This window comes from Buteo buteo, chromosome 15 (genome assembly GCF_964188355.1).
Source record: "Buteo buteo chromosome 15, bButBut1.hap1.1, whole genome shotgun sequence".
Lineage (NCBI taxonomy): Eukaryota > Metazoa > Chordata > Aves > Accipitriformes > Accipitridae > Buteo > Buteo buteo.
The window spans coordinates 31,460,124-31,478,685 of NC_134185.1; the positions used below are offsets into that span (position 1 = coordinate 31,460,124).

Here is an 18,562-nt window from a genome sequence, read left to right on the forward strand (position 1 = left end):
AACACACAACCTCTTGCAGGATCCGATCCAACTTCACCTTTAGTGTATGTGTGTACTCTGGATTATGTTTCTTCCTGTGCCAAATAAAAGTTGCTTTTAAATAACGCTGTTGTCTCTTTTGCACTGAATCAGCCATGTTTCCCAGGTCCCTTTCTGAGGCAACATTACTCACAAAATCCTGTTCCACTGCACACACAGTCATGTGGGAGGACCATTTCCATACACGTGGTTCCAAGACTCTTACTCAGCACTCGGCTGACTCACTCTCTAGGCTTCTGGTCAAGATCCTGTTGTTGCTGCAGCTCACTGTGACATTTCTTCAGCTCCTTCCTACATCTCCTTTACTCCTTCTGCTACAGACACATGAGCTTTCACAAAAAAAAAAAAAAAAAATCCCATGAACTTCCTCCACTGACATACACAGCACTGTAATTTCAACTATCCAACTCTGTAAGAGATCTTAATATCTTCCTGTGTATTACAAACACCTGTCACGTACCAAGTTTTTTTAAAAATTGAATTTGAGTTCTGACTATCGACACTATCTTACCCTTGCCACATTCTCAGCAGGTCCTAAACAATGACACCACAAATGGGGACAATTCAGCTTGCAGTACTCAGACCTCCCCATGCCACGTGGCACCTGCAAGCATGTGTAGCATTCCTCCTATGGCTCTGTAGCTCTCTGCAGTGTTGTGTCACTTGAGGACAGTGGTCTCAGAGATTAGAGTATGCCAGCAGAGTTTTAAATCAACAGCCCAAATGCAGGTTTACTCTTGTGCAAATCTACTGGGGTGTTTCCTCCTCAAATCCCTTTCGATCATGTGGATGCAGAACATGCCTATCAGCTAGCTGCTGGGGAACTGCCAGCACCTGAGACAGCCCTCAACAGGACATGCTGTCATCATGGCTGTGACTCTTCTAGATCACCTCTCCACGGCTACACTCCCTCCTTAAGTCAGCCGACTCTCCTCAGATTATGGGTAACTTTGACTTTCACTGCTGGTCAAACGTATCCTCTCACCACTTCATTCCTCTAAGCCAGTGTAACTGAGGCTACTTCTAAGTTTATATAGCTTAGGCAGTTTCTCCTACTTTTTTTCCCCAGAGTTGCAATGTATCCTGGCTTCTTTCACAAGTTCTTAAGAGTATTTTCACGTCAGTACAAGTCATGTACATGTACAAGTACAAATACTCCTCGCTAAGGGCAAAAACCACCTCAACAGGCTCCAAGGAATCCAGTTGCTTTTTCCCAACTGCAGACAGTTGTGACGGCTCCTTGCTTATGCCTAAACAGAAGAGGAGCTGGGACGTGTAGTTCTGTGTTTGGCCACTGTTTTGTTTTGTGGGTTTTGTGGGGTGGATTAGATGGAGGAGACTACCATGAATATTAAGCAGTTTCTACTTGTGAGTGGTTTTCATTTATTCACTTCATTCTTTGAAAGCAGATGTTTTGCCTATTGCCAGATATGAGATATTAAACATTATGTCCCTTTATTTACTGTGATTTGATTCAACAAGGGGACAAAATGTAGGGTCTTACATGAAATTACCTATCTAAAAACCTCATACAGTAAAATTCAAGAGATAGATCTGTTTACCCATAGATGGCAGATCCTTTCACGCAGTAAGTTGTAACAGAAAGCCGCAAAGCTGGAGTAACACCTACAACGAATAATCCTGTGGCAGAGAACAACACAGTTAAAAGATGCTATTTTGTGTTCCTTACTGTACATACACCTTTCTTGTCTTCTACTCCATACAGTTCCTCTGCTCACAAGCTACCGTGTCTTTTAATATTTTATTATCCTGAGCAAAACCTACATCTACAGCAGACTCATGATTGTTCTTAATGTAAAGCACACAGTATTTAAGCTTAAGGAAGCCAGTCTCAGACTACAAGGACTTTCAGTGTATCTTACGTATTCAAAAGTATACACTTCTGGGATACATAAGGCTTTTTTTTCTTTTTTTTTTTTTTTAGAACATATCTTTTGATGCCAAAAGGTAACAGCCACTATTAAATTTTCACTTAAATGCAATCTGAATAGCACTGCAGACACAGCATACAAAGATCACCTACAGACAGTTATGTACACAGGTCATCAGATGTGCCAGCTAAAGTTTACCACTTCTCTATTTTTTTATTTTATTTTATTTATTTATTTTTTACAACTGGACTGACATAGCTTTTAACATTTACTCATTTTGGCAAGTAACCATGCCATGAAACAAAGGCAAATGTACACATGTACTGGAACAAACTTATTGGAACCTAAAATTTGTTTTTTTCACAAATAAAAAAAGGCTTATTCCAAAATAGATTCAAACAAATTTGTCCAAAGCAATTCCAACAACATGCACCCCTGATCGTCTACCTTCTTCTACCCTTCTTTTTAAAAATATTACGGATGTTCTTTGATAAAAGGCACATTTGGCAGCTACTAAAATTGTCATGCATCTGGCATATGGTTTTATATTTTATTTTATTTTTCCCTTTCAACTTTTCAGCCACCCAGTACAGGATTTCACATTTGCTGGCTAGAAAGTAAAAGGGGGGGGAAAAAAAAAAAAGTAAAAAAAAAAAGTTACTTACTCTTTGTTTGCCTTACAATGCTGCAGCAGTTACCTACTTAATGAACTATTTTCCACTGAAGGCAAAAGGGAAATTTGCTCACAGTTGACAGAAAAATGCACTTAAGGGTGTTTTTTTAATGGAAAATAAGGCATGGAATTTACAAAGTAAGTTAAAAGTGCTTTTGTTTTTACAACTACATTGAGCCACAGGTTTCTCTCCTTAATGAATAAGAGCTACAAAGGCTTCAGCCCATGCATCATCTAGGTCTTGAAATGACAATTCAACTAAAAAAGGGTATTTTGAGGTGGTGGGACAACCCATAAGAATCTGCAAACTTTTAATATCATCTTAAAACAGTCTTTCTGAAAAAGTCCATCCTTGCTGGCTGGAAAAAGCAAGGAGGGACTTTTACTGCAGCAAATTGCACTCCTCACAGCAGCAAAGCATTAAGAAACATTTTGTTTAACTTTCATACAGTTTGTAAGACAAACACTCATGAACAAGGGGCTCTTTCTAGTTGAGCTTAAATTGCAGCAATGCTAGAAATACCAGTAGCAGAGGCTGCCTCTGTAAAATGCCACACTAGGTTGAGACAACAGCCACAAAGAAGGGAACTGATGTTTATTATAATGCACTGGTGTTGCCACAGAGCCTGCTGTGATGCAAATTTGTTCCAGTACCTCTTCAGGCTGAAAAGAAACTTCCTTGTATATAACAAAATAAAGCCTTCTCCCTGAAGCACAATAATCTACCACCTTCAATGGTGGTACCTCCAGTGACATGACCGGAGCTTGAATCAGACCCAATTCAACAGAAAGTCTCATTTAAGATACACACAGAAGAAAAACAATTAAACATCCCACAATGTCAGTCTAAATCTTGAAGGATCTAAATCCAGTGCACTAGCATAAACATACTCTTGAGACAGACATCTCCCTCCCTGATTTAAGAGGGGGCATATTAGAGAAACAGGTTAGCCCATACTGGAGATGGCTTCTTGAGGATGGAGCACTCAAACGCTTCCACGGTATCAATGTTAAAGCAGGATAATGTTCTCCATTAGCAGACAGTTACAGAAAAGCTCCACAGGGGCTGCTGAATGTCATGACAACAGCATGTACCTTGGCGTACATGTACCAGGCAGCGCAATAGCTGATTTTCCATACAGCATGCTGAACAGAAGTAAATGCATGGCACTTGCAAAATCATAGAATAGTTTGGGTTGGAAGGGGCCTTTAAAGGTCATCTAGTCCAACCCCCCTGCAATGAGCAGGGACACCTTCACCTAGATCAATTTGCTCAGAGCCACGTCCAACCTGACCTTGAGTGTTTCCAGGGATGGGGCATCTACCACCTCTCTGGGCAACCTGGGCCGGTGCATCACTACCCTCATTGTAAGATTTCTTCCTTGTGTCTAGTCTGAATCTACCCTTTTTTGCTTTAAAACCATTACCTCCTGTCCTATCGCTACAGGCCCTACTAAAAAAGTCTGTCCCCATCTTTCTTACAAGCCCCCTTTAAGTATTGAAAGGCAGCAATAAGGTCTCCCCAGAGCCTTCTCTTCTCCAGGCTGAACAACCCCAACTCTCTCAGCCTTTCCTCACAGGAGAGGTGTTCCAGCCCTCTGATCGTTTTTGTGTCCCTCCTCTGGACCCGCTCCAACAGGTCCATGCCTTTCCTGTGCTGAGGACTCCAGAGCTGGACACAGTACTGCAGGTAGGGTCTCACCAGAGTGGAGCAGAGGGGCAGAATCACCTCCCTGGACTTGCTGGCCACACTTCTTTCGATGCAGCCCAGGATATGGTTGGCTTTCTGGGCTGCGAGTGCATATTGCCGGCTCATGTCTGGCTTTTCATCCACCCATACCCTCAAGTCCTCCTCAGCAGGGCTGCTCTCAACCCCTTCATCCCCCAGCCTGTATTGATACCAGGGGTTGCTCCGATCCAGGTGCAGGACCTTGCACTTGGAATCCTAGCACTTCTGAATTCCCAGAGGGCTTTTCTGAGCTAACACACAACCATGACACTCTGGAAGAAAATGAACAAACCCAAGTTATGCTCCACTGTTGCACTAGACTATATATAAAGTAGAGGTGAAAAAGCACAAATTGTTAAGTACTGCACCTATGAAGTTCTGACCTCTGTAACCCTGCCTACACTGTTTGCAGTTGTTCAGGCTGACTTTTAGCCATACATCAGCACTGTAGAGTAATACAGCAACTCACCTAGCTTCCACACAAGCATATTTCATTGTCCAGGCCACATCATCATCCCAGGCCACACCAGACCATTCAGTGTCATTTTACCAAGGAGACAGATAGCATCATTAAAATTATTTCATTTTCTATGTGAAAAACATTGTCACTAATTTAAGCATAGTCCAAAGAAGTCATCATTCCATATTAAATAATTATTAACACAAATAAAGCTGTCATTAGACAAATCAGTGGCTTAGCAGTTGTACTCAAAAACTCCTATGCTAAATGCAACAGGTTTGATTCTTAACCTGTCTTTCCCAGTTGCAGCTGAGTCAGCACTGTGATTTGTACACTCTATGACTGACCCATTCTGCCGTGCTCCAAAGCACATTTAAGTTAGGTTCTTCCATGGTGACCATTATCACCTGTTTTCTGAGTACCTGACCAGTATCCTCAATCACAAAGATGTGAAACAGCATTCCCCATTTCACAACGGGGAACAGAGACCTACTGACATTCAGGAGATCTGTTCATTAGCAGGATCCATGTGAGGTCTATCCTTCTAGCTGAGCAACCTAACCAGTGATTCAGTTATCATTCCTTCTGCCTCGTCTGCCTTGGCTGCAAAATAGCACAGACAGGAACATACAGAAGAAGGGATACATATCAGAAAGTCTAAATTCAAGGAGTTTTCCCTGGTAATCCACTGACAAGCTACTAATTTAGAAGACATTGCCAACAGTATGCCCATCACTGTGTTTACATCCAAAGAATTGATAACCTAAACCATGCCTCCTGTAGCTTGATGGTTTTTACAAAGCTCCCATACAATATTTTCCTCTGAACCCAAAGTTTAGAGATCTTCACTTTTTCTTCTTTTGCCAGGAAAATGTTTCAAAACAACGTTGTTAAAGACATCAGAGAAGGAATACAACAGACAAATTTCAACATTTGACTATGATGAAAACTGCTGTTCTTGTTGATGAAATCAGAACGCTTTCTGAAATATAATGACCACACTAAAGGAACAAGGGGCACTGATCAATGGCATTGCAGAAAGCATTAAAAAAGGTGATTTCTACCATCATTCAACTAACAGCATCTCTAATGACACAGCTTTCTAAGACACAGAAATGTATTCTTCTTCCAAAGAGGAAATGTGATAGTATTTTACTGTGACCTGTGAGCCATATTAAGTGAAGATGAGATACTTTACGCTTCACATACATACTGTAGTGGAGATTATAGAGCTTCTTTTCTCCAATAACTGCCATGCATTACTGTCACAGTATTGTCTCAAGTTGAAGAGCAGTACATGGCTTTATAGATAATCCGTGTCATGATACTTATACCATTACATGTTCCATCATGTGTATTTTGGACATAGAAAGCTACTGTAAAGATTAATACAAGTTTGAATTTTTATAACAAGTGTCATACAGGAGGTATGTGAGAAGTTTTATAATGTATAATAATTCACTTTGGGAGTAACCTGGCTTCTCAAGTATTACTAAATTAATACTTTGTAACACATGCCAAAACAGACTTCTCTTTAGACTCTTATTACTAAAATACCTACACTGAACTAGGAAAAATATATACTACAACACGTGCTTTTATCCCCTTCAGTGCTTAACTGAAAAACTGAGTTGTACATTTGTCTGTGTAATAATTTAACGTATGTCAGCCAAACATATCTGTATCTTTATTTCAATTAAATTAAAAACAATCTGCAAGTATATTTATGCAACGTTCACTATATACACATGATTTATGCAACTGCAAGGCAATTCTATGTATGCTGATTAATCTATTGTTAGTAAAACATGACAATAGCTATGGAAGTTGACCAGTGAGTGCTCCTTTTCACAAGTGAATGTTTTCATGGCATGACTGGAAAAGAATAGCTACTAGCCATGAAATGGATTATCAGTAAACCTTAAAAAGAACGTGACATAACTTAGCAGAGATTAACAGTCTTTTAAATGTAGCAGTATATTTACTTCAGATGATAGTGCTGCCTTTAAAAAAAAATTCGCTGTCATCTTAATGATGTAAGACTTTCATCTGCTCTATCTAAAGAAAGCAATAATTAGACATTATGCTTCCTGGCAAAAATTTATTTTTGAACTGGCACCATAATATTTCAGAAAATAATAATAAAGTACCTCTTTGGTGAAGCCTAGGTACCCCCTACTACTCATTGTAACAACTTGTAAACAGGACCGCAATACAGTGCTTTGCCTTAATTCTAGCTCGGTTAGGTACCACAGATCTTCCTCACAGTCCTTCTCATAATTTTAGGAAGGTATTTTAAAGCAGGGAGTAAAGCAAAGGAAAATTAAGAAGGATATAAAGTTCCCTGTTTGAGATTTAAAAAAAGTGCATAATGTTTTCATTCCAAAAACTGTGCCTCTGTATGGAACTGATGGATACAAGACTGTCTTCCTTCCTGTACTGGACATTATTGATCATCACACAAACACAGTCTCTGCGCATTGGCCAAAGAAGTCTCTCAAGTCTGTTTTCTGGTACAATCAGTTGTCCAATTACTTTAAAACAATGTCCTGCATACTAAAACAAGAATAGCAAGTTAACCGGTTTTTCCACTAGAATGTCCGTTTTTGCAATTCCATTTCTGTACACTGCATTTCCAATCTATTGGAGAGTCTTTAGTGTTTGGCATACACATCCCAACTCCTTGACATCACCAGGTTCAGTGCATCCATTGCCAGCAACAGACGTAGCACCTCGAAAATGCAACTCCCAGTACAAGGGACAGTTCAGGAGGAGTGAGCATTCTCCAGCAACGGTGGTCCGTCTCGATGCATCGATGGGTGTGTGTGCTCCCTTTTGTAAGTTTTTGGAGGAAGCTTTGGGATATGTTGAGAAGTGCTTTGTCGTGGAGGAACAGGTGGTCCAGCAACAGAATGGAGGTCCATGTCCTGCGGTATCAAAGGTGGTGATGGAAGATGCCTCCGTGCTACATGTGGAGAAGGTGTCTGAGGGGGAGGGGGAGTAAATGGAGATGGACTGTTTGGGAAAAAGGTGTTACCAAGTTCGCTTTTTCTCCCCAGCGGTGGGGGTTGGAGGTGTAGTGGTGAGCTAGAGAAAACATCTGGAGTTCGCACAGGTTCTCGTGGTGGTAACACAGGAGGGCTTTCAGGAGGGTCAGAGATGCAGGTACGGTCAGGCACTGAGTACCTTGGTGAATACACTTTAGACGTTGGTTGCCTAGGAGGGATTGCTGGTGGGCTGTCCAGGTGCGCAGAAGTAATCTGAGGTACACAAACATTTAATTCAATAAAATTTTAGAGTGGCAGTAAAGAACAGGACCCTGCTGTGAAATGGAAGCAGAGCTTCTGCCCCGCAGATTGCTCTTATCCAGTTAAAGAGGAGGCACAGCAAGCAGGTGCAGAATGAAGATGGGGAGTAGGGAAGCAAAAGGGAGTGGCGACACCTGAAAAACATGTTTCTCACAGATGTGCAGGGGGAGAGCAGGGTTGTATCAATACATGAGTTAACAGCCAAGGATGGAAGGAATGAAGATGCAGAGTGGGACAAAGGCAAGGCAAAGAATGGTCAAAGCAACAATTTCGATGCTAGTTCCAGGTCTGCTTGCTGCATAGGTCTGGATATCTTCCACCACCTCCCCAGTAACAAGTACCTGGGGTGGGCAATAACACCAGATATTTCTCCAAGAAAATGAGGAAAAGGGAGAGGCAGGTGATGCTGAACAGGGAAAAAAATAAACTACACTCAGAAGATGGAATTAAGTAGCCAGAATTATTGAAGTGAACAGTTCCCAGGCTGCAGACCACAGTGACAGAGTAATTAGTCTCCAACACCCTATCACGTATATGATGTTTTCAATTACATTTTGATAGGAACGTGATGTGTTAAACTCTGCTGGCTGACAGCATAGTCACCTGTAGTCTGAAAATAACAACTTGCTGAAGAGCCATATACAAGCCCTCTTCAAAGACATACATGCTCCGAAGTAATTTTGAGTGGGATTTTCAAATCCACCCAGTTCTCTGAAGTCACAAACCAGCTCCCACTGAAATAAAGACATTTGACACTGTCTGCAACAAAGGCCGGATCAGATCCCAAATGCCAGATAAATGCAAAAGGAAAATGTAGCAATGGCTCAAGCAGGCAGGCAGACAGGACAGGTAATCAAGAAGAGAAAGCAAGCACTGAGCGCCACAGCATCGGGGTCAAATATTCCAATGAACCTTTTCAAGAGGACTGAGGTGTGTACGTCACTTTCCATCATTACTGTTCTTCAGTTCTTCACCCCCACTCATACACCCCAAATTGATACCCTGGGACAATTATCACAGATGGAAACATCTGCCTGAAGCCTCAAGTTCTCACAGGCAATGTAAGGGCCTGAGCATAGCAGATTGGTAGACAAGAGACATTTCTAACCCTAAATTTAGGTCCCATTTGTTAATTTTCATTTGTTTGGGATCAGGACATAGTGAGGCAGAGCTGTGAAGGCCTGAAAAACATGGCTGTTTACTATTTCACAACAGTTCTTCAAAAATATCTGTGCTATCTTTAAGAGTTACTCTTCTATCATACCCTGCCCTTTGCTCCCAGAAAAAATGCCCTTTTTTCTCCTTACTTACTTTTGATGGGGAGGATTCAGCTGGGGCAGACTCTGGTCGTCTTCGTGGAGGAACCGGAGGGGGGACATGAGCTTCATCTGAATTTTTGGTAAAGTTTATGGATGACACAGAAGCAGATCCTAGCGGATGTAAAAAAAAAAAAAAAAGTCCTGATAATGATGAACTTTCATTTGACTTGGTGTATTTCCTTTATTGCTGCCAATAAAGGTGTCATATATAATAAAGCAATCGCTCATAAAAAGCAGCATGAATCAAGGTGTTAAAGAAAGACAATGAAACAGCCCTCTAACTTTCAGCTTCCATACAAACTGCTTTTCTGAACTGCAATCATCTCTGTGGCCATCAGTTCCTGCACATGACAACCTGATCTTCTTCTATGACCAGGTGACCCACCTAGTGGATGAGGGAAAGGCTGTGGACGTTATCTACCTTGACTTCAGCAAGGCCTTTGACACTGTCTCTCATGGCATACTCCTTGAGAAGCTGGTGTCTCATGGCTTGGACAAGTGTACTCTTCGCTGGGTGAAAAACTGGCTGGCTGGACGAGCCCAGAGGGTTGTGGTGAATGGGGTGAAATCCAGTTGGCGGCGGGTCACAAATGGTGTTCCCCAGGGCTCGGTGTTGGGCCCTGTTCTGTTTAATATCTTTATCAATGATTTGGATGAGGGGATTGAGTGCACCCTCAGCAAGTTTGCAGACGACACCAAGTTGGGAGGCAGGGTCGATCTGCTTGAGGGTAGGGAGGCTCTACAGAGAGATCTGGACAGGCTGGATCGATGGGCCGAGGCCAATTGTATGAAGTTCAACAAGGACAAGTGCCAGGTCCTGCACTTGGGTCACAACAACCCCATGCAGCGCTACAGGCTTGGAGAAGAGTGGCTGGAAAGCTGCCCAGCGGAAAAGGACCTGGGGGTGTTTGTTGACAGCCGGCTGAATTTGAGCCAGCAGTGTGCCCAGGTGGCCAAGAAGGCCAACGGCATCCTGGCCTGTATCAGAAATGGTGTGGCCAACAGGAGCAGGGTGGTGATCGTCCCCCTTTACTGGGCACTGGTGAGGCCACACCTCGAGTGCTGTGTTCAGTTTTGGGCCCCTCACTACAAGAAAGACATTGAGGTGTTGGAGCGTGTTCAGAGAAGGGCAACCAAGTTGGTGAGGGGCCTGGAGCACAAGTCTGATGAGGAGCGGCTGAGGGAGCTGGGGCTGTTTAGTCTAGAAAAGAGGAGGCTGAGGGGAGACCTGATCGCTCTCTACAACTACCTGAAGGGGGGTTGTAGTGAGGTGGGTGCTGGTCTCTTCTGTCAGGCGGCTGGTGATAGGATGAGAGGAAATGGCCTCAAGTTGCAGCAAGGGAGATTTAGGTTGGATATTAGGAAAAATTTCTTTACTGAGAGGGTTGTCAGACACTGGAACAGGCTGCCCAAGGAAGTAGTTGAGTCACCATCCCTGGAGGTATTCAAAAAGCATGTAGACAAGGTACTCCAGAACATGGTTTAGTGGGCATGGATGATGGTTGGACTCAATGATCCTAAGGGTCTTTTCCAACCTAAATGATTCTATGATTCTACATTCTTAAGTAATCCTCAAGACCAAAACCACACCACAAAGTTGTTCTTGTATCACAACAGCACTAAAACAGTATCCTGAACCTGCAATTGATGGGCCAACCCAACAAAGAAGAAATATCTTCTGAAGAGGTATTCCAGAGACCTGGCTTAGACACTGAAATGTCACTGCTCTGCTAAGCAACTTCTGCTTTTAGCAAGTTATTTCACCTCCTAGTGGCAACCAGCTGAACACAAGACTAACCTTGTACTTCGTTTGAAAGCCCTCATCCATGAAAGGAGGCTAATATCCACTATCAATTACTGAAAGCACACCATAAAATATGAGCTACCTTGTATGTTGATGAAGACAGAAGAAAAATAGGTGTAGTAGGTCCCAATGGATTTAAAGCAGGGCAATACTGATTTTAAGTTCTGCAGGAAAACCATCCATGTGCACTGAAACCAATTGGGAATGGCAGACAGCAGAATAAGGCACCCATAAAACATTCATTTTTATTCTCATTGTTCACTAAACAGATACTCACCGAATACATTCACCACATATATATATATATGGCAGCAAATCCCACAAATGTTTGTTTGGGACATATATGGGCACTAGTGATATATCTCTGCCTTCTGTTTTGACACTTTCTCCAAAGACAGGTAATGCTATCTATGTAACACACCTAATTCTGCTCCCTTTCTCCCTTTACAATAAAACCTTAGTTTAAAAAAAAAAAAAAGGAATAAAACACACTGAAAGTTTTTGCTGCCGCAAGGGGACAAAAGCAACTATTCCTATACTCACTTTAGAAGGCTAAACATGATTTCAGCTGTTTAACACCACAAAAGCTAATATGCACATTCTTGGTAGACTATCTATTAACACCTACTTGCATGAAAAGGACTTGAAGGATCTGAGTCAAACACACTGCAGGCATCTGTAGTACTTGAAGTAGCAGAAGCAGGGGGAGGTGTCAAAGGTGTTCGGGGAGAATTTGGTGCAGATGCTGTTGTTTCAGTCTCGCTCTCTGGGATGCGGCTGTAACTAATTTTCCTTGGCTCCTGTTGCAGGGGTGTAGGATGTCTCATGGTACCTGGCCTTGGGTTAGAGGGACGAACACCTGGGGACTTGAGAGGATAGCTGTATTTTTTGGGCTGAAATGACAAAAAAAGATAATATCAAACAAAATCAAAAGGCCACAAGATCACCTAAATGTAGCTTCATGTTTATGAAGTTAGAGATCTAAAATGACTTCTGCTATCTGTGAAAGACAAATGTAAGCATACTTATAAAAAATTAAAAAAAACCTTGAATACTAACAAATCTTGGTGGAGGCTTGACATTTCGTGGCTCTATCTCTAGTGACTTGTTGAACAGATAATCTGTAAATTCTGTCTCCATGCTGTTTCCCATTGGATTCAGGTTTTCAAAAAATCTCTGAAATACAAGAAGGTAGAAAACTTGTCAGCTAAGCTACTTCTTAGTAGCTAGCACTGTTTGTTTCTACTGCACAAATGATCCCAACTGTTCCAAAAAAAGAGAAAATGCTGGAGTCAGAAGTAATGATAGATTTTTAAGTTATTAAGTCTGTTTGTTGCCAGCCCTTTGCTGGGCATTGCTACTGCTATGCTTGGCCTGAAAACCAACTGTGCAACTACCCAAAATACTTTCTGCAGCGCAAAAATTAGACCAGGTTAGCTCAAACACCTTCAGAAGCAGCTGTATGTAGTCCATATTTACACTGATGCAGGGAAGACTGCTAAAAAAAAAAAAAAAGACTAAAAGAAGACAAAAAAAAAGAAAAGAAAGGAAGAAAGGAAAGCAAACAGAGAGAGGACTGCTTAGAGTACACCACAGACCAAGGAGAACAAATGCCAGAAGAAAGAAAAATGTGAGCATCATCACTGCCAACACATGATGTAAACACAGTGCTATCAGGTAAACCTGGAAACATAAAGGCAGTGTAACAGAGGAGGAAAAAGACAACTGGGCTCACTGGACAAATTAATGCAACTGAGTGAAGGACGGTGAGAATCTGGTAGTTTTGTTCCTGTTTAACACTGGTCAGTAAGAAGATCTATCTACCAACACCCCAATAGATGGGGGAAAAAAAAAAACCCCAAACCGACCAAACTGCAAGCATTGAGCTTTCTGCCCTTTCCTACAGTGAGGCCTGAGAGCGATTTTATGACAGGCCTTCTGCTCGTCTCTGATTCCGTCCAACTGAATCTATGTGAACTCAGTCTATCCTTATGGTCTATTAGCTGACAGTCACCACAAAAGTAGCTCAGTGCATGGACTCAAGGAAATAACGCCACTTACCCTGATGTCAAATTCCACTCTTAAACAATATGGCTGGTTCTGGTACTGCTGTATCTCTCCTGTTATTTCAGCTACTTTTCTTCTCTTGCTGAAGTTTATAAGTTCTTTCCCATGTCGCTTTAGAAATTCAGGGTTGCCTTCTTCCGTTTTCAAAATGTTAGTTAAGTAAATACCTAAAGAGCATACAGAACAGGTTCTCAGCATATAGTACAAAACAAGGAGGAAGTCACATGACTGGAACACAAAGAATTCTTAAAGAATTTAATTTGTGCGCTCTAATTATTTAGAAAAACTATCTGTTGGGGTCAATAAGAGAATTTCACCTAATCTTCAAATATGGGCAACAATTTAAATATTTTAATATGCCTCTTCCAGAAAGCTTTCTTTTTTGCATCAAAATCTCAAAGTCTATGCATCTTCCTACTGTTTAGGAAGCTCAAGCAACTGAACACTACCTGCATTTTGCAAGACAAGAGTATGCTGAACTCAAGTGCTTTCTCTCAACTGTTCTGCCTCATTCAGCTCTAGTCCATTAGAGACCCCTGCTAAGCTCCAAAAAATTATTTTCAGGTTTTATTCTTCTGTTCCACTCTCCACTCCTGGCTTCATAATTGCACCAAATCATTTGAAGATTAGAGAGAAAAGAGTGCTCTCAAGTCCACAGATAATATATCAGAACTGTCATTATGACTCTTCTAAGTACAACTTGAGAGAAATAACTGAAGCTATTCACATGTGATCCTGTTAACCTCTACTCATCTCTGAAGCAGGACAGAAGGTTTCTTAGTTGATCTTATCATTCTTTGCAGAGCTCTGGAGTATATCTTTCCTCAATCTGTAAAAGGCCAAAAAAGCCATCACACTATTTTCTTTCAGTTTTGGCCTGAAGCTCATGCTGGGCAAGTGTAATGTCCAGAGTTAGAACTGATCTTCAGCAAACTTCCAAGTAGCTTGCTGAAGAACAGGAATGCCATGTGCTTAACTTCAGTTTGCTAAACGTCAGAAATTCCAAGCAATCTACTTGAAAGAAGAACTGTTAAGTCTGATGATAAAGAAGAGACTTTTTTCCCAAACCCTGTTTTTATAGAAATAAGACTTTTTAATAGAAATAAGACTCTAGTTATAAGAAACTATAAAAATTAAAACTCTAGTTTTAGTTCTTGGATGAGGAAGGGATTCCTTCTTTCTCTACTAATTAGTGGCAATAATATTTCTAATGTGAACACCTTCCATTTAAGGCATTTATGGTCACAACACAGTTCAAACCACATTCAAAGTAAAAATGAGTAAATATGTAAATAAGATATCACAGATATACTTGTTTTTACTGCAAATAACATCTGCAATTAATAGTCACTTTTAATTTTTCTTTCACATATATGCAATTAATGTCTGGGCACCTGAAATTCAAACCCAACTGTCCTTTTAAAACTGATTTCTCATACTCTGTTTAGTGCCCTAACTCAATACTTTCCAAACGTTCATGCATGACACAGCTCATTCAAACCAAATGTACTTACCAAAAAAAGGCACACAAGGAGGATTAATGGACCTGAGTTTTGCCAAGTATTTCTTATAATGATCCTCACTCAGCTCATAAGCTTCTTCTAGTATCTTCTTCTGGCGACTTGGAATTTGCTAAAAAGAGATGAAACAGGTTGTTTGGAAAGACAGAGTAAAGGTGTAGCCCAGCAACAATACTGAGAGTAACGGTCTCCCAGTGATATAGTGATATATTTAAGTCAGTGACCACGAGGACAGTGCCCCACCACCTCAGGATCTTGCTACCTTTTTCTGCCTTTCTTACGTGAGGATGATTTCTTGCTTCTGAAACTAAGAAAAAAACCCTCTCTATTACACCCCGATTGATTAATTTGTTGGGGGATTTACCTTCCTTGCTCCTTCTTTGAAGGACATGCTTATTGAACAGACAGGCTTTTAGTGTAGCTAAGGTGCACTGCATTATACTTCCATACCAAAAATGGGAAACATTTCACTGTACCTCAAATGTGTGATCCAACCTATATACTGCTGCGGAGTTCATAGCACTGACAATCTCAAGGACACCATTAAAGTTGTTTAGCTCTTGAAAAACTTGCAGGATCTCAATTATCCGGCTCACTACAATTACTCTTTCCTCTAGGTTTTCTGTTTCTACAATGCATCTAAATACACAAGAACATTTGATTTTGTATTAAAGCGTTCGTGAGTTTTCCAAAATCAAATATTAAGTTGTAACACAAACAAGTATGAAAAGTTTATCAAATTACTTGACATGGTTTTGCAAATGTTTAGAGAATAAACATTTGAAAATATTCTAAGAATAAAAAGCTGAGACCATTATGGTAAAATTCTCGCAGGGACCAGTTGTAGCATCTAAATGTGACTTAGAACTGGAATTTTCCCAGAACAGAATTTTTCACAGTATACTTCTGAATGGACTGTAAATGTCCAGAAATGGAGTAGGTGCAGATTCATGAAAGTCACTTACTTTTCAAACCACAAAGTGAGGTTAGTTGTATGCCTTATCATTTTGAGAAGGTTGGGAGAATTAATTTCTTTATCTTCCTTTGTCCACACACTTCCAACTAGTTCAGATGGCTGCACAGCTCTAGAAAAAGATGCATCAAAAATAATTAAAAGCAGGAAAGAAGATATTATTTTCCCCAAACCTCTTTATTTCCAGTGAATTTGGAATTAATATTTGGAAATATATTCTTAAGGTATCACTTCTCTTCTGTAATGTTAGGCTCCCCACACGACTAAGTGACTGGTATTTCTATGCTTATTCTTTAGTGTGTAAATATTTCTTAATTTATGTGACTATTAACCATCTCTGTTTATCTAAATGAAGAATGAAGTCTACATCTCATTCACCATAATAAAATGTGAGCTTCCAACGCCTGAACAACCTCTCACAGACAGCTGGTAAGATCTGACACGGTCCATAATTTGCTCCACAAACTAGGATATGAAGAAAACTCATTTGATTAATGTTCATACTTCTTAAAGGTTGACCTACTCGGAAAATATCAAGAGAAACCTGCAGCACAATGCAATTAACAGTACGCATCAGTCACATGTACTGCATGTTAACTTGGGGAGGATAAGACAGATACTGTTTTTTGAAATTTTTTCTGAAAAAATAGCAATTAATATACAGCATTGGTAAAGTCCCTTGACCTACCGTGGGGCTTCACAGCAGGGGCCCGCAGAAACAATTTCATGCTGGAGAATATTTTGGTTTGTGTCATGTGTTTTTCAATGGAGGAAAGTTACCTGTAAAAATCTGACTCAAGTAAAGTGAGCTGCCGAGCAATTTCTATTGGATGCAAAGTGAGCAAGTCAAAAGTGTCTGCGTGTCCTGGTTTGCTTATGTGCCACTCAATCGCCGGAGGTGGGCTCTCAAAAGTAATGTTGTGACTTGGCCCAATGGCTTGTGCCTGCTTTTTCCGGTTGATTATCTTTGTGATTGATTCAACCCATTTCTTCATCGCTTTGCCTGGCACACAGAGAGAAAATTACTATTTAGTTAGTCTTAATATTGTTTTTTCAAAGAGGTCAGTATAATTGAGAAATCTTTGGATTTAAACCCCAAACCTACTAAATTAAAGCAAGCATATATTCTTTAGAAGTGCTTACTTAAGTGGTGTTCTCACACAAGCCTCAAAGCATTTGAACTTATAAAGAATTCCTCAACAGCCAATGCTGAGCATGCCAAGTTCAGAACAACTGAAGTTGAGCAAGCACAATTCAGAACACTCAAATTAGGTTCCTGCTCCAAATCAGGTGTTTTCCTTTCTTTTCTGACTTTGCAGTGAGTTTATGGGAACTCTTGACAAAAATGCACTTCTGTAAACACCCTGAACTTTATACTTTGTGCAAAAGTACACTCCTACCATAGAACCACAGAAGGGCAAAATAACAAACAGGGAAAAGCTTCTCCCTCTACTGCATTTAGCATCAAAGCTCACAATAAAACCCAAAGGCCAAATGCCTGTTTAGCTCTACACCATAAGAATTTCAGGCACAAGATAGCAAATCCATTGAAAATTTACCAGTAATCCACATTAAACTAATTCTCCCCCTCTTCTTAATTGCTAAATAACCATTAAATACTTCTCTAACATAATATTTTCCTACAAACTGCTCCTGTAGCTGTCTCAGTTTTTCTTACAAGGTAACAGGAAAGAGCTGTAGAATCACAACTGGAAGGTGTCCTACAGGTCTAACATGCACTGTGAAACAGCTGGAAAACCCTTGCTTCAAAGAAATAGTGGTTTCCACCATCAAACTTCTACAAAAATTACCCCTGTGTATAGTTTAGGAGGGCAATCAAAGCAGTTATTCTGTCCTGATCATTACTCAGTTCTTACTTACTATTTTGCATTATTTCAGTCCCTTTACAACAAACCCAATACTGATTTATCAGGATGTAAATAACATTCTTTGTTCTGAACAGGGGCCAGACTTCCAATAATAGTTTGTTTTCCGTTTTTTTTTAAATTAAGGTTTATTTTATGTTCTTTGTGTAGTATTTAATAGGCAGTCAGTCCTGTTTTTCTTTATCTGCTCAGTGAAAGGAAAAATGATCCTATTCCATACCTTCGAAAAGGGATGCTTTATAAATGCCAGCATTTAAGAAACCATAAGTACCTCTTACTGTTCCAATGAATTCCTCCAAACGTTGCAGAAGATCCGCATCTCTTTCAAAGTCATAGAAGTGGTGTTCTACCCAGTGTCGACATACATTTAATACTCTGCAAAAGTAAAGGATAAGTAAGCACTCTACAATATGGTGTATCTTCATGTCTAGCATTTCAAGGCTTTTAGTAGGCGAGGGCTCACAGGAGTATCAGAATCAGCAGACCAAATGCAATTATTCTACTGTTTGCATTTCACCAGCAACCAGCTATAAGCATTTTTCTACTTTAAATTTAAAGAAGTCAGAATAATGCTATTGTTCATAAAAAGAACATTATCTAAAAAGTTCTCTGCCTACGCCTTTGTGGCACGCTTACACTGTATAGCCTTGCAGAAACATGAATTAAAAAAAAAATGGCTAGTGGAAGAAAGTAATTTGCACACTATAGTCTAAAACCCAGCACAAGCCTTTCCCAAGTCTTTTCATGCCATGAATTCGAATTTCCACCAGGTTTTCAAGTAGCAAGGTCAAAATGGCTGACTGCCCATGCACACTCTCTATCAAGGCATCTACAAGAAAGGCTGCTGGTATCAAAGAGCCACTGGATCCAAAAGATGGTACTTCAAAAGACT

At 40.5% G+C, this 18,562-nt stretch overlaps 1 protein-coding gene across 10 annotated transcripts in view; it reads right to left on the reverse strand.

Annotated features, from left to right (window-relative positions):
* Positions 1 to 6,458: 6,458 nt before the first annotated feature.
* Positions 6,459 to 18,562, reverse strand: part of SOS1 (SOS Ras/Rac guanine nucleotide exchange factor 1) — a 53,338-nt gene continuing 41,234 nt past the window's right edge. For all 10 annotated transcript variants that reach the window (XM_075047001.1, XM_075047000.1, XM_075046996.1 and 7 more), the window contains 10 exons: positions 17,942 to 18,045; positions 16,565 to 16,787; positions 15,777 to 15,896; positions 15,288 to 15,450; positions 14,806 to 14,923; positions 13,286 to 13,458; positions 12,284 to 12,400; positions 11,853 to 12,117; positions 9,413 to 9,531; positions 6,459 to 8,053 (listed from right to left, as the gene is read on the reverse strand). In XM_075047001.1, the coding sequence (XP_074903102.1) occupies positions 7,559 to 8,053; positions 9,413 to 9,531; positions 11,853 to 12,117; positions 12,284 to 12,400; positions 13,286 to 13,458; positions 14,806 to 14,923; positions 15,288 to 15,450; positions 15,777 to 15,896; positions 16,565 to 16,787; positions 17,942 to 18,045 (1,897 nt within the window). In that variant the 3' untranslated portion in view covers positions 6,459 to 7,558. The remainder of the gene's footprint in view (positions 8,054 to 9,412; positions 9,532 to 11,852; positions 12,118 to 12,283; positions 12,401 to 13,285; positions 13,459 to 14,805; positions 14,924 to 15,287; positions 15,451 to 15,776; positions 15,897 to 16,564; positions 16,788 to 17,941; positions 18,046 to 18,562) is intronic.